This window comes from Euprymna scolopes, chromosome 14 (assembly GCF_053919585.1).
Source record: "Euprymna scolopes isolate OS-2025 chromosome 14, ASM5391958v1, whole genome shotgun sequence".
NCBI lineage: Eukaryota > Metazoa > Mollusca > Cephalopoda > Sepiida > Sepiolidae > Euprymna > Euprymna scolopes.
In genome coordinates this window covers 61,803,599-61,817,797 of record NC_136495.1, presented here as the reverse complement: position 1 = coordinate 61,817,797, position 14,199 = coordinate 61,803,599, and the positions used below count along the sequence as shown (strand labels likewise).

The 14,199-nt window shown below is 27.3% G+C and overlaps 1 protein-coding gene across 1 annotated transcript in view; it reads right to left on the bottom strand.

Annotated features, from left to right (window-relative positions):
• Positions 1-3,761: 3,761 nt before the first annotated feature.
• The window catches only part of LOC145293047 (sodium-dependent multivitamin transporter-like), a 67,914-nt gene continuing 57,476 nt past the window's right edge, over positions 3,762-14,199 (bottom strand). Inside the window, exons 12-15 of the mRNA XM_080139358.1 lie at positions 13,403-13,470; positions 8,382-8,473; positions 4,842-4,939; positions 3,762-4,092 (exon numbers count right to left, since the gene is read on the bottom strand). Of these exons, the coding sequence (XP_079995484.1) occupies positions 4,048-4,092; positions 4,842-4,939; positions 8,382-8,473; positions 13,403-13,470 (303 nt within the window). The 3' untranslated portion in view covers positions 3,762-4,047. The remainder of the gene's footprint in view (positions 4,093-4,841; positions 4,940-8,381; positions 8,474-13,402; positions 13,471-14,199) is intronic.

Genomic DNA, 14,199 nt, shown 5'->3' with positions numbered 1-14,199 from the left:
CTTTTATATAGATAGAGAATTGCATCAGCAGTGGGATATCTTCTGGAGTGGTAGAAGGATCCTACCATTTTTCCAGCGACCTTGGCAACAGACTTGATTTCAGATCAGGAGTAAAGATCAATCCCAGAAGCTTGTCAAAACATGGAACCTCCCCAAGACGAGAGCCATTCATATCAATTGATGCCAGATTGGGATCAGAGCGTTGATGATGTAAAGATAGGGGCTTGGTTTTAGATGCATTAAAAGTAACCAGCCACCTTTTCCCCCACTGTACCACATGCTCAAGATCAGTGGAGAGAGAATCAGAGAATCTGTATATGTGATACCAGTTGTAAAGTAAACTAATTTGCATATTGGTTTCGAAATGGGACATTTTATTAAAAAAAAACAATACTAAAAAGTAATTGATTCAATGATTGTTTTTATTTTAATATAAAAAAATATTTGTTTCACAATATTGTTTTATTTTCTTGACAAATATTTAGTATCTGTATTCAAATGTTCCTTTCTTCACAAGAACTGACGTGATTTTCAACCGATTGCAATCTATTTTTAATTGCAAGTGAAAAGGAAAATTGATTTAATTTCTTCATTTATAAAATAAATAGATTTATAGCAGAATGACTAAAATGTTAATGTCAATCAATATGAATACACGAGAAAGACTTTGCTTTATGCTTACAACAAAGTTATGAATGAAATGTTTATTCTTTTAATAAAAATTTTTAATGCATATAATTAGTACATATTATTAATGCATATAATAAATATATATTATTAATGCATATAATAAATATATATTATTAATGCATATAATTAATACATATTATTAATGCATATAATTAATACATATTATTAATGCATATAATAAATACATATAATAAATATATATTATTAATGCATATAATAAATATATATTATTAATGCATATAATAAATATATATTATTAATGCATATAATTAATACATATTATTAATGCATATAATTAATGCATATTATTAATGCATATAATAAATACATATAATAAATATATATTATTAATGCATATAATAAATATATATTATTAATGCATATAATTAATACATATTATTAATGCATATAATTAATACATATTATTAATGCATATAATAAATACATATAATAAATATATATTATTAATTCATATAATAAATATATATTATTAATGCATATAATAAATACATATTATTAATGCATATAATTAATACATATTATTAATGCATATAATAAATACATATAATAAATATATATTATTAATGCATATAATAAATATATATTATTAATGCATATAATAAATACATATTATTAATGCATATAATTAATACATATTATTAATGCATATAATAAATACATATAATAAATATATATTATTAATACATATAAAAAATATATATTATTAATGCATATAATAAATACATATAAATACATATTATTAATGCATATAATAAATATATATTATTAATGCATATAATTAATACATATTATTAATGCATATAATTAATACATATTATTAATGCATATAATAAATACATATAATAAATATATATTATTAATGCATATAATAAATATATATTATTAATGCATATAATAAATACATATTATTAATGCATATAATTAATACATATTATTAATGCATATAATAAATACATATAATAAATATATATTATTAATGCATATAATAAATATATATTATTAATGCATATAATTAATACATATTATTAATGCATATAATTAATACATATTATTAATGCATATAATAAATACATATAATAAATATATATTATTAATGCATATAATAAATATATATTATTAATGCATATAATTAATACATATTATTAATGCATATAATTAATACATATTATTAATGCATATAATAAATACATATAATAAATATATATTATGAATGCATATAATAAATATATATTATTAATGCATATAATAAATACATATTATTAATGCATATAATTAATACATATTATTAATGCATATAATAAATACATATAATAAATATATATTATTAATGCATATAATAAATATATATTATTAATGCATATAGTAAATACATATTATTAATGCATATAATTAATACATATTATTAATGCATATAATAAATACATATAATAAATATATATCATTAATACATATAATAAATACATATAATAAATACATATAAATACATATTATTAATGCATATAGTAAATACATATAAATACATATTATTAATGCATATAATAAATACATATTATTAATGCATATAATAAATACATATTATTAATGCATATAATAAATACATATTATTAATGCATATAATAAATATATATTATTAATGCATATAGTAAATACATATAAATACATATTATTAATGCATATAATAAATACATATAATAAATACATATTATTAATGCATATTATTAATGCATATAATACATATTATTAATGCATATTATTAATGCATATAATACATATTATTAATGCATATAATAAATATATATTATTAATGCATATAATAAATACATATTATTAATGCATATAATTAATACATATTATTAGTACATATAATTAATGAATATAATTAATACATATAATTAATACATATTTACATATAATTAATAAATATTATTAATGCATATAATTAATAAATATTATTAATGTATATAATAAATTCATATTATTAATGCATATAATAAGTTCATATTATTAATGCATATAATAAATTCATATTATTAATGCATATAATAAATTCATATTATTAATGCATATAATAAATTCATATTATTAATGCATATAATAAATAAATATAATTAATGCATATAATAAATACAAATAATTAATGCATATAATTAATGCATATAATTAATACATATTATTAATACATATAATTAATATGTATTATTAATACAAATAATTAATGAATATAATTAATACATATTAGTACATATAATTAATACATATTTATACATATAATTAATACATATAAATATATATAATAAATACATATAATTAATTCATATAATAAATACATATAATTAATACATATAATTCTTTAATGTTAAATTTATGAACAAATGTGTTTATGTCCCAACCAGGGTTTCTGAAAGCGAGAGCCAATTCACTGCAGTCAGTTTCTGAACCCAGGTAAAATGAAAAATAATACACAAAGAAAAATGGCCCGCCAAAAAAAAAAATGGTGCTTGTGCATTATAATTAGATATAAAAAAAAACATTTTAAGTAAAAACTCTACTACATATTTATGTGCCATGTCGAAATTAGTAAAAATTTCAAAATTTACAAAAAATGATCAACTAGAAAAAAATAATTACAAGAAAAATAAAATTTATCGAATCATACATTTTTTTCATTTTAGTCTACTGCATCCAATGCCATATAACAAACTGACTTATCTCCCTTGTTTTCATTTAATTTTCGCTATTTCAAATTAGAAAATGGCGGATTTTGTTAAAAAGTAATTTTAGTTGATCATTTTTCATAATTTTTACTAATTTCAACATCTAAGTATGTACTAGTATTTTTACTTGAAATGCGTTTTCCTTAGTTTTTAGATTTCCAATTACAGTGCACAAGCCCCCCACCCCCCACCCCAATATCAAAATGCTTGTGTCATTATGAAATGGTGATGGTCTAATATGTCACTTTTCTTTTTAATAGATTTCTTGATATTTTTTTTAATTAGCCTAGTAAAACATGTTCATCTTCTTTAAAATCAAAACTAAATAACATATAGTATTTATAAATCAAAGAAACTTTATTGGGTAGGAGTCAGATCTTTTAAGATTTCAGCAGTTGTAGTTTAGCATTTGAATTATTGATTCCTCACACAGCCCTTGGTCTCAACATCAATATACCCCCCCCACCTATATTCTGTCATTTCTATTCATTACTTTTAAGTTCTGTCCACATATGCATGTCTTCTTGATTTTCATATCTGAATGATTCAAAAGATGGCTGAAGTATCAGAAAGGAAAAACATATTTTGTTTAAAAAGAATACAAAGTTGAGATCGTCTTGTCTTAGGATGGAGATTCTGGAGTATTCACCATAATCATCGGTCGCTCCTGTTAGAAGAAAGAAAAAAAAATACAATCAGCAAAATGTGTATTATTAAGTTCAGCTGTAAAAAAAAGGGGACAATAAAGCAGATGTTTATTAGAATCAAGATGGAAAACGAAACTAGAGGAGATGGATCTGTAAAAATGGATATGAACATGAAGTCACAGAGTACACAAACAAAATAGTAAATGGATTTAATGGCCAAGTGACAGAATCTCTATACAAATAAGGAGAAACCATGGTAGAATGTAATAAAATGAATTTGAGAGAAAGAAAAGGTTAATTTTGGAGTCAGTTTGTAAAATCAAATAAGATATGATGAAAAGTCGTGAACAATGTTCTTCTTGCAGTCTCATACGGATTTGAATATTATAGTAATTTGCTCCACAATGTTGTTCTGGAAAACAGGTTTTTAAAAAAATAATACATCACTTGTTCAATATTAGTTTTATAAGGACATAACAATTTGTTTTAGCCAATCAGATTCCACAGACCATTTTTAAATAGTCGACGCAATTCACATGACCTCTAGTCAGATTTACTTATGAGTCGAGATATTTTAAATTACTTCACTTTTATATATAAATATAAAAGTAAAAACATATAGGAAAATTATATTTTCTTTTTCTCGTATATTAACATTGTCTGTTAATCATATTAAATACAACAAAATTGATGGCAACTTTTAAATAATAATATTAATCGTCTTCAAGACATAAAAGGTTGCATAAATTATTATGAGGGTCTGACTTACCGCACTGAGATTTCTTTTGTATTTTGTTGAGCCACTTAAAAACTTTAGGACGTATGGACTCAATAAATTGCTAGGAATCACATTTGGGTCCTGGAGACCTGCATAAAAAAAAGAGATTTCATATTCAGGTTAATATTTTATTGAAACGTGTTTTCTGTCTTTTATATCTGGAATCACTAATTAATCACAATTGACCAAGATGATGGTGTCAAGTCTAAGTCTAAATATTCACTATTATTTTTCTTATATACTTATGTAATAGATATAAAATGGGGTAATGCTAATGTAACAAATATATGTGAGAAATGTATGCGCTGCTAAAACAATAAAGATGTTATCTTGTCACCGTGTACACTTCAACAGTTCATGATGGTTTGAAGTTGTGAGAGGAAGGACAAATGAGAGGAGAGGAATGAAATGATGTAAATGATTAAGAGAGGAAGAGCAAAAGGATTCCATCATGACATCACAATGAATTCCAAGTAAGAAATCCTTTAACTTTGTAAAGTAATGATGCAATTAAAAGAGAGGGGGAAAGAGTCTATTATAACATCACAAGGTATTCTGACTTTGTGAAATTCTTTGATTTTGTAATTCATTGTCAATACATGATCATCAACGAATATCCAAATCAAAAAAGTATCTATATATACAGTAAAACAATTTTATGTTTGTATGTTATCACCATCCACCTTTTATAACAGATGAGATCACCGAATCACGAAAATATACATTAAATTTCATCTGTTGCTGTTGTTGTGTTGACTAAGAATCTAATTAAAATATATTTTCTTGGACTTCGACTAGGATTAAAATATACTCTCTTCCGTCCAAAGATGGTACAATAACATTGAGATGTCTTAGTTTCAACGTTCATAAAATGCATGACAAAAATATACAACATTATCATTATTGGAATATTTTGATAGCAAAAGGAATGTATTGAAATGAGAAGACAAATAACTCAGCAAAACAATAAAATAATATCTATATAATAATGAATTGGAATTTAGCAAGGTCAGCAAGGCCAGTTAAAATGTGTGTAATAATTTTGGAATTTTAGTTTAAAAACAATAAATCTCTTTAGGTCCATTAAAGCGTCCAATGAGCCAACTGTTGTAAGAACAACAGAGAAATGCATAGAACTCCGAGGGAACTCACAAAAGTGAAATAAATGTTAGATGTAAAAATGTAACTTCCCATATGGTGTTTCCTTAAGAAGGAAAGTGTTTTATCTTACAAACTCTTGAACCAGTGGGAGAAGGTATGTGCCCCTTTTGTTTTCTGTCTAAAGATCATACGATAATATTCTGATGTCTCAGTCTTGATGTTTTACAAATTAATTTTCACACTGAAAACAGAATTTTATATACTTTTATTCCAGCATGATTTCTATATATACTATTTATTCAAAGGTAATCTACAGTCAAGAATATATCTCATTTGTATATTACATTAAAAAAATCGTTTTTTAATAACTAGCTCCATCTTATTAATTGCTGTCATATAGTCATTTTAACTGCTCTATTTAGAAATATTATATGAAGTTGATTAAATTAAAAATAAATTAAATCAATTTATATTTAATTTAATGTCTTTTCACTTATTATTATCAACACTAGTTGCATTTAAAAACGGGAGTAAGTTTATTCATGTAAGCTGTGAGAGTTATTTTCCATTTAATTTTTATAGACGAAGATGGCTGTGTTTTATGCTTCCATAAATTCTAAATGTAGTCTAATTTCAGAAAAATCATATGAAGTTAGAATATTTGATGTATCTTAAATAGTGTGTAATTAAAACTTCCACCCAATAGTATGTTTTAACCTGGCAACGCCGGGTATACAATAAAATCTAGAAAAATAAAAATATTAGAAAAAAAATGTGACCTGTTGGATTAAGAATTAAACTTGCATTAGATTGTTTGAATAAAAAAAGAGTTTGCAAAGTTAGTTAAGTATAAAAAATAAAAAGACAATCCAAAATTAGTCTATTTTTTTATTATGGAAATTTCATGGTGCTTTCTTCTCCAATCTGCATAATTTACTGTTAATAATAATACTAATCCATTTGAAATAATAAATGTCTCCCATTAAAAAGTGTCTTTCTTCTTTGGTAAAATTAATTGTAATTTTCAACTAAATATTGTTAAAATAAATAAAACAACCCCGCCTTATTTATTTAAAATTGTAGCAATTTAATTATTTTTAAAATAATAAATATTCTGCCTTCTTACTGTGAAAATAATTCTCAGCTAAAATATTCTTTAAGTCAATAACTATAATATCGCTTTTCAAAATGTATTTATTTAAAACTAGCTTTTCAGCCCGGCGTTGCCCGGGTATTTGGAGGTGTATGTTGAACAAAAAAAAAAAAAAAAAGCGGTTAATTTTTTTAACTTTGACCCCTATTATAACCCCTTAACATTTATTGTTTGGGGCTCAAATCAACTTATTAAGTTAGATCCATGTCCAAGGAATCTATATTTAAAATTTCAAGTGTTTAAACCCAAAATTGGCGGAGAAGTTTCGTAGAGCTCTCAAAGGTCAATCGTTGAACTTTAACCCCTTAACAGCCAAATTTCTGGCCGAAAACGAATTACAAAGATTTTCCCAAATCTCAGTACCCTGTATATCAAATTTCGAGTCTGTAGACTGAAAATTGACAGAGTTATTGCGTAGGGAAATGTACACAGACACACAGATACACACGGACACGTTCACTTTTATAGATATATAGATTGTATTGGTTTCATTGATAGAAAGATATAATTTGATTTTGGAATAATTCATTTTAAAATGAGTAGAGTCGGAGTTTTTTCTTTTACCTTAGCAACATCAGTTTAATCACCAATCACCAGCTTTGCTGATCGCATGATCATATTCTTTTGTAATGTGCATCCAGGAGACAAGCGCCCGCGTGTTTGTGTGTTGTGTGGGTGCGTAAGAGAGATGGACGAAAAGGAAAGACTTACCTCGGAGCCGGCTCGGCGTCGCCGACCGAAAATAGAGAAAGAAAGATCAAGATGGCGGCCGCCGTCTTTTGTAATGGATGATATCTCGCAAAGTCACATGAATTTTCGCAATATGCAAATTTAGCCGGCCTGCGACGGCCATAAAAGCGGGTGATTGAAAGACGTTGGGAGAGCGATGATTGACTGGGTCGGGAATCGTGTTGCTGTTGCTTCTCGTGCCGTGTGGGTGTGAGCATATCTTACCGTTGTTGGGACCGTTCTGAGTAACCGATTGTTGGGTCCGTTCTGAGTAACCGTTCACGTCCGTCTAGGTACCTTGCTAGTTGGATTCCATGCAGAACCGGTGTTTACTGGTTATTGAATTGCTTTACGTTGCTGCAACATTACACATCTACAGAGGGCGCAGTACTTTTAAAGGATTTTCCTTACACATTTTCTACAATGTGCATGAAAGATATTCACAAATATGAAAGGCATTGTTATTATTGTAGATAGTTTGAATAAGCCAAAACATTGCAGACAAAACTTTGAGAAATTAAAATAAATGAGAAAGCACAAGTACTCACCCATAGCTTTACTTCCAATAATGCCAATTGTTGTCACCATAGTTATAGCTATTGGACCATACCAGAGAATATTGATGGATGGAAAATTATCTCTACGAGGAAAAATAAAAATAAAAATAAAAATTCATCTGAAAATTTGACACTTGAAAAAAATTGTAGGTTTTCCTCTAGTATTAATCGATTTAATTTTACCCTGAAAGAACGTTCAATTCTTGCACATAAGAATGTAGTAACAATCCTGTAGATAAACATTGACTTCCCTATTTGCTTTAAATGGCAAACAACTACTGAGTGGGTCAACAGCAACTTCTCATGTGGTTTTGCAAGGATCGGTTTCAATTAAAATGTTCGTCATCAACTGCAGTCAGTTGGCTGCGACTGTCTTCATCTTTGAGGTTCTTGTCACTATTGCGAAATTTCTTGCACCACCATTTGTGTGACACGTTCGTTAGTGATTCCTGGACCAAATGTATCATTGATATCATTAGCTGTCTCGGAAGCTTTTCGGCCTAGTTTTAACTGAAACAAGAAAATCGTGTGGATTTGAAGTTTGTCTGTGCTGTCAAAATGCCAGCAAAAAAATGAACGAAGAGATTGAGAACGGTAACGAATAACACGATTTTATAGAGCGAAAAACGCACTTCAAAACGATATATAACATGGCTATATATATATATATATATATATATGAAAGAATTAATTCATAAATCACATATAAAAGTAACATATGTGAGAAAACGATATTGTTTTTGCACCAGCCTAATAATAGTATACATACTACTGAAAATGGTAATTTAATAAAAGGGAGATAGGGTTATGCAATGTTATGTTTGCGAATACATGCTCATAAGAATGTATCTGTTCTAGTTACAGCTTGCACATTGGGGTCCCTTGATTCTGGTCTTTTTTTTATAGAAGTAAAGTAATAGTTTTCATGCAGTCAAGCCAATAACATTTGAGAATCCAGGAATGATGGCTAAATCCAAACTGCCACCTAGACCTTTGTCAAAATATTATCAACTCTGGTCGAAAGATTGTGGTTAATAGGGAAAGATGAAGAAGAGGTTGGCTTTCTGTAATTGCTTTTGAGGGCTTTTATCGCTGAAGGGGGCAGCTGTTATCCTGCTAGGTTTAGAGGAAAGGGAAAAAGATGAAAAGAACCAGTATCAGTGTGCAAGGCTGGCTCATGTGACCTCTAAGAAAGCAAATATTGCGTTTGTTGGCAAATCCATGAGACCCTAAAGGAACAAGGCAGAGAGCCAATCAGTGTGTACGAGGTAAATTCCAATAGTATATAACTATTCCATCAATAATGACAATTTTTTTTCTGATAGACTTGCTTTTTCGCCATCAAAAGTATAGATATTATCAAATAAAATAAAACTTTATTCTCATTTGATAAGAGAAATAAAGATGTGTTGAATGAATAAATTCTGGTTTAAAAAAATAAAATATAATGAAAATATCAAATATTATGAAGTCCAGTTCTTTATACTTGATATTTTTAAAATCTAATTTATGAAACTCACTATGTGTTTGGCTGTCTGTCTCCACTTTTTTTAAAAGAGCATCTCCTCCAAGATGCAATGTCACAGAGTGGCATGAGGCAGATCATTCTGTTCTGTTTTTTTCAGCCAGTAAAAATAATTGCTAAGGGATCAAATTGAAAAAAAAATTGGAACTTGGCAGGCATAAGTCAACTAAACATGTTATTTGTACACATGCGCAAATATATACATTTATACATTAAAACCAGTTCATTTTAAACTATTTTTTATCCATTTGATGATAGTTCAAACGGTAACTATTATGGCTAGAACGCTATATTGTTGAATATTGGATCCCCAGATAGTACCGGATGATCAAATGGAACAAGAAGGCAAGGATTGGCACTGTGGTATGTTACAATGTATTGAAAGGGAATATTTTAATAGCAAAAGGAATGTATTAAAATGAGAAGATAAATAAGTTAACAAAACAATAAATAATATCTATATAATAATAAATTGGAATTTAGCAAGGTCAGCAACGTCAGCAAGGTCAGTTAAAATTTGTGTAATAAGAGATTTTGGAATTTTAGTTTAAAAACAATAAAATACAGTTTACCAAAACAATAAGGATTGACCTCGTTTTGTGACATCAGTTAATGAACAAAGAAATGATTTATCATATATTCACAACACAGACCAGGCAGGCAGTTAGAGCTAGTCAGTTGAAATAAATGTTAGATGTAAAAATTTAACTTCCCATATGACGTTTTCCTTCAGAAGGAAAATGTTTTATCGTATGGACTCTTCAGACAAGGCCAACCAGTGGATATGACCTTAAACTATATCCAGTGGTGAGGCCCCAGCTTGCAGGCTTTGGGGAGTGTAGAGCCACCCTTTAATTACCATTGCTCCCAGGTCTACTCTGACCCAGAGTGGTAGTACCTGTTAGGGTCCAAACTTTGGGTTAAATAGAAACCGACTTGAAAACAACAAATATATTCTATTAAAAAAATTTTCTTTAAAACCTTCGGATTCGGCATTAAATAACCCGATAAGCCGTAAAATATAAACAACCAATCAACCAGTGGAAGAAGGTATTTGTCCCTTTTGTCTGATGTGCCCCACAGAAAAGTATTATTTCTCCTGATAAACTGTCCCTTGCTATGTATTTGTCACGTCTATGAACTGTGTATTTTAAATGGGTAAACACTTGCACACACTTAGTTATCTAAACATTTATACATACAAGAAAGAGAACACTACATATATACAAATTGACACATATATAAACTAACATACACACAAGAGACACTCGATGACGTGGCCCAGTAACATTATCGACATGGATAAACATACACATATTTATATATATACCAGTTATATACTAGGTGTATAATATATCGTTATTTGGTGCCGATATATAACAATGTTTTGGTTTCAATTCTAGCTGGTGGCACCGAAGTCATTATTTTACTTTTGAAATCACTACTATTCATGGGATACAAAACAATATATAGTAATTGATAGAGAACTGACTATAATAATTAATACGAAATCTGTTAAATTAAAATATTATATTTAAGCATATTTTATAAACAGGCAATGCCGAGCAGCCACCTAGTACAACATAAATGACAAGAAATATTCTTTCAAAAATTAAATGACAATTATAATCTCTATATTAATGAAAATTATGAGAAAAACTTTGTATATATATATATATATATATATATATATATATATATATATATATATATATATATATATATATATATATATATTATATAAAGTTTCCAGTAACTTTGGTATTTACATATTGAATTATATTTTTATGTTCACTATTAATTGATTTATTTTAAGTTTAAAATGCAATAACATGAAAATTCTATTTAAAAAATAATTACAAAATCAAATACACCAGAATGCATTTCAGTTTCTTCGTAAACAAAAGTCATCTGTCTTAATCTTTGTTAATAGTTGAAAAAGAAAATATTTTTGTAATCATTCCATATAGGAAAGGTATTTAGAAGCATTTAAACTGTTTGAATTACCAGTATTAAATTTTAGCAATTCTTTACATAGTAAAGTATTGAAAATTTGGAAACGATTTACGTCCAATAATTTGATAAATACAGATGATCAAAATTAGTTATAATTTTATAACAATTTAGTCCAATTAATAATTCAATGACCAGAGGAAACCGTAGTAATTAAATTTAACTTTCAAAATCTGATTTTAACATAAAATTACATTTACTAGAAAAAAAATCCCACTACTTAAACTCTTTCCTGGTTATCACAAGAGAGGCATTTTAAGTATTTTATACAATCCATATATTTGTGTCCTATGATTGAAAGTAAGCCGAGCCATTTCATTCATAGATAATTTCCTGTTTTCTATTAGTCTTGAGTGCTTTTAGTTCTTTGTGGAGTGTGATAAATTTCACTCTCTTCTTTCTTATGTTTATTTCTAAATATAAATCACTAATGAAAAAAAATTTTTTTTTTAGAAAATTTCTTCATTATTTTATTTCTGTATTGTGTTCAAATTCTAAATTGAAACAGATATTGAAAGAAAGATTCTTTTTCTAATGAATGTAAATAATTTCATATAAAAATAAAATTTCACTTTGCAAAACTAATGCTCTGAGAAATGTAAATATATCAGTTTAATTAAAAATGACACGAATAAATTTTTATTTTATTTTATTTTTTTATTAAATTCTATATATATATATATATATATATATATATATATATATATATATATATATATATACATATATGTGTGTGTGTGTGTGTGTGTGTGTGTGTGTGCGTCTAATGCCTATGTTGAGATTACTTGTGACAATTATAACAGAATAAATTTCAAACTCATATTACTTCCAAAATATTGATAATTTTATTAAAGCATATTCTCAAATTCACTTAATCAAATATAAAAGGGATAATAAGGCAAAATAAAATATTAAAAAAAAGACTTTGCTAATTGGGATGGAGTCACACAAGCTAGCAGTGTGTATCCACCTTGTTTTAAATAATGCAGGGTGTAATATTAACTTATCATATCTGATTTTGACTTTAAGCTGGTGTTTAAAGTATAAAATCAGATCTCAATGAGGCATCATCATACACCCACTAACGGATAGGTATTACCATCCTATCTATGAATCATGTAACCATGAGATTGCTTCATTGGAGACTACAACATGGTCATCTCCAAATTCAATGTCAGCATATACTTGTCAATTTTTATTCATTTCATCCCACATTTTCAATCCTCTCATAACATTCTTCATCATTCAACTGGTAATTTGTCCATCTTCTAAAACCTTATTATTGAGCAGGTTTTAAACCGTGATGACAATTTTTTTTTAGAATCTGTTAAATAACGTGAATTTTTAAGAATTTGTTTTTAAGCCTCTCAGAGTATACAGACATCTCTACAAACAAACAAAAAAAAGGAATGCAATTTAGTATGGTTGTGCTTGTGTTTTGATACCCAGATAAACAAGAACATATTCAACTTACACATTTTGTTCAATGCAGTAGTATGTAATTAAGAAAGGCACAGTAATTCCAATCGACAAGTAAACAGCCTACAAAAGAAAAACTCATAATTATTCTTTTTGAAATAAACACATATGTACTAAAATATACAAATGTTTTGTTTTGTTTTTAATTGATGCCATTAACAAATAAACAATGTACAGTATATTATTTAATTAATTGGAATTCTTATTGAGATGAGTAATTTGTATTGTTTATTCATTTATGTATTGCAGACTATTATCCTCATCTTTTACTTGTGGTTTCCGACGTTTCGACCAACTATTCCTCTGGCCTTCGTCAGGTGGGACATGTATAGCCTTCCTGCAGCCATCAACAGCTAGAAGATGAGGATAATAGTCTACAATAAATAAATGGATAAATAATATTCAGTATTTTATGTTCACTTAAATTTGATACTTTTTTGATACAGGGATTCCAATTTTTTTTTTTTTTTTTTTTTTACACAGTGATCACCACTTATCAAGGCCCGGAAGCCACTCAGGGATAAGGGTTATTGCAAGTACATTACGTTAGTGTGGAGATTTGATGAAGTGTTTACTTAAGGGGGCGGTTCATTAGGAATTTGTTAACATTGGATTTGAAGACATCCAAGTTGTAGTCCGGTGGGAAGCAGGCAGACGGAACAGAGTTCCACAGCCGTGCAGTTCTAAGAAAGAAGCTTTGTTCATGGAATCCGCATTTTGATTTAGACACAGATATAGAGTGGGGGAAATTTTTCACAGTGGATTCAGCTAGACGGGTGTTTTTCGTGAAAG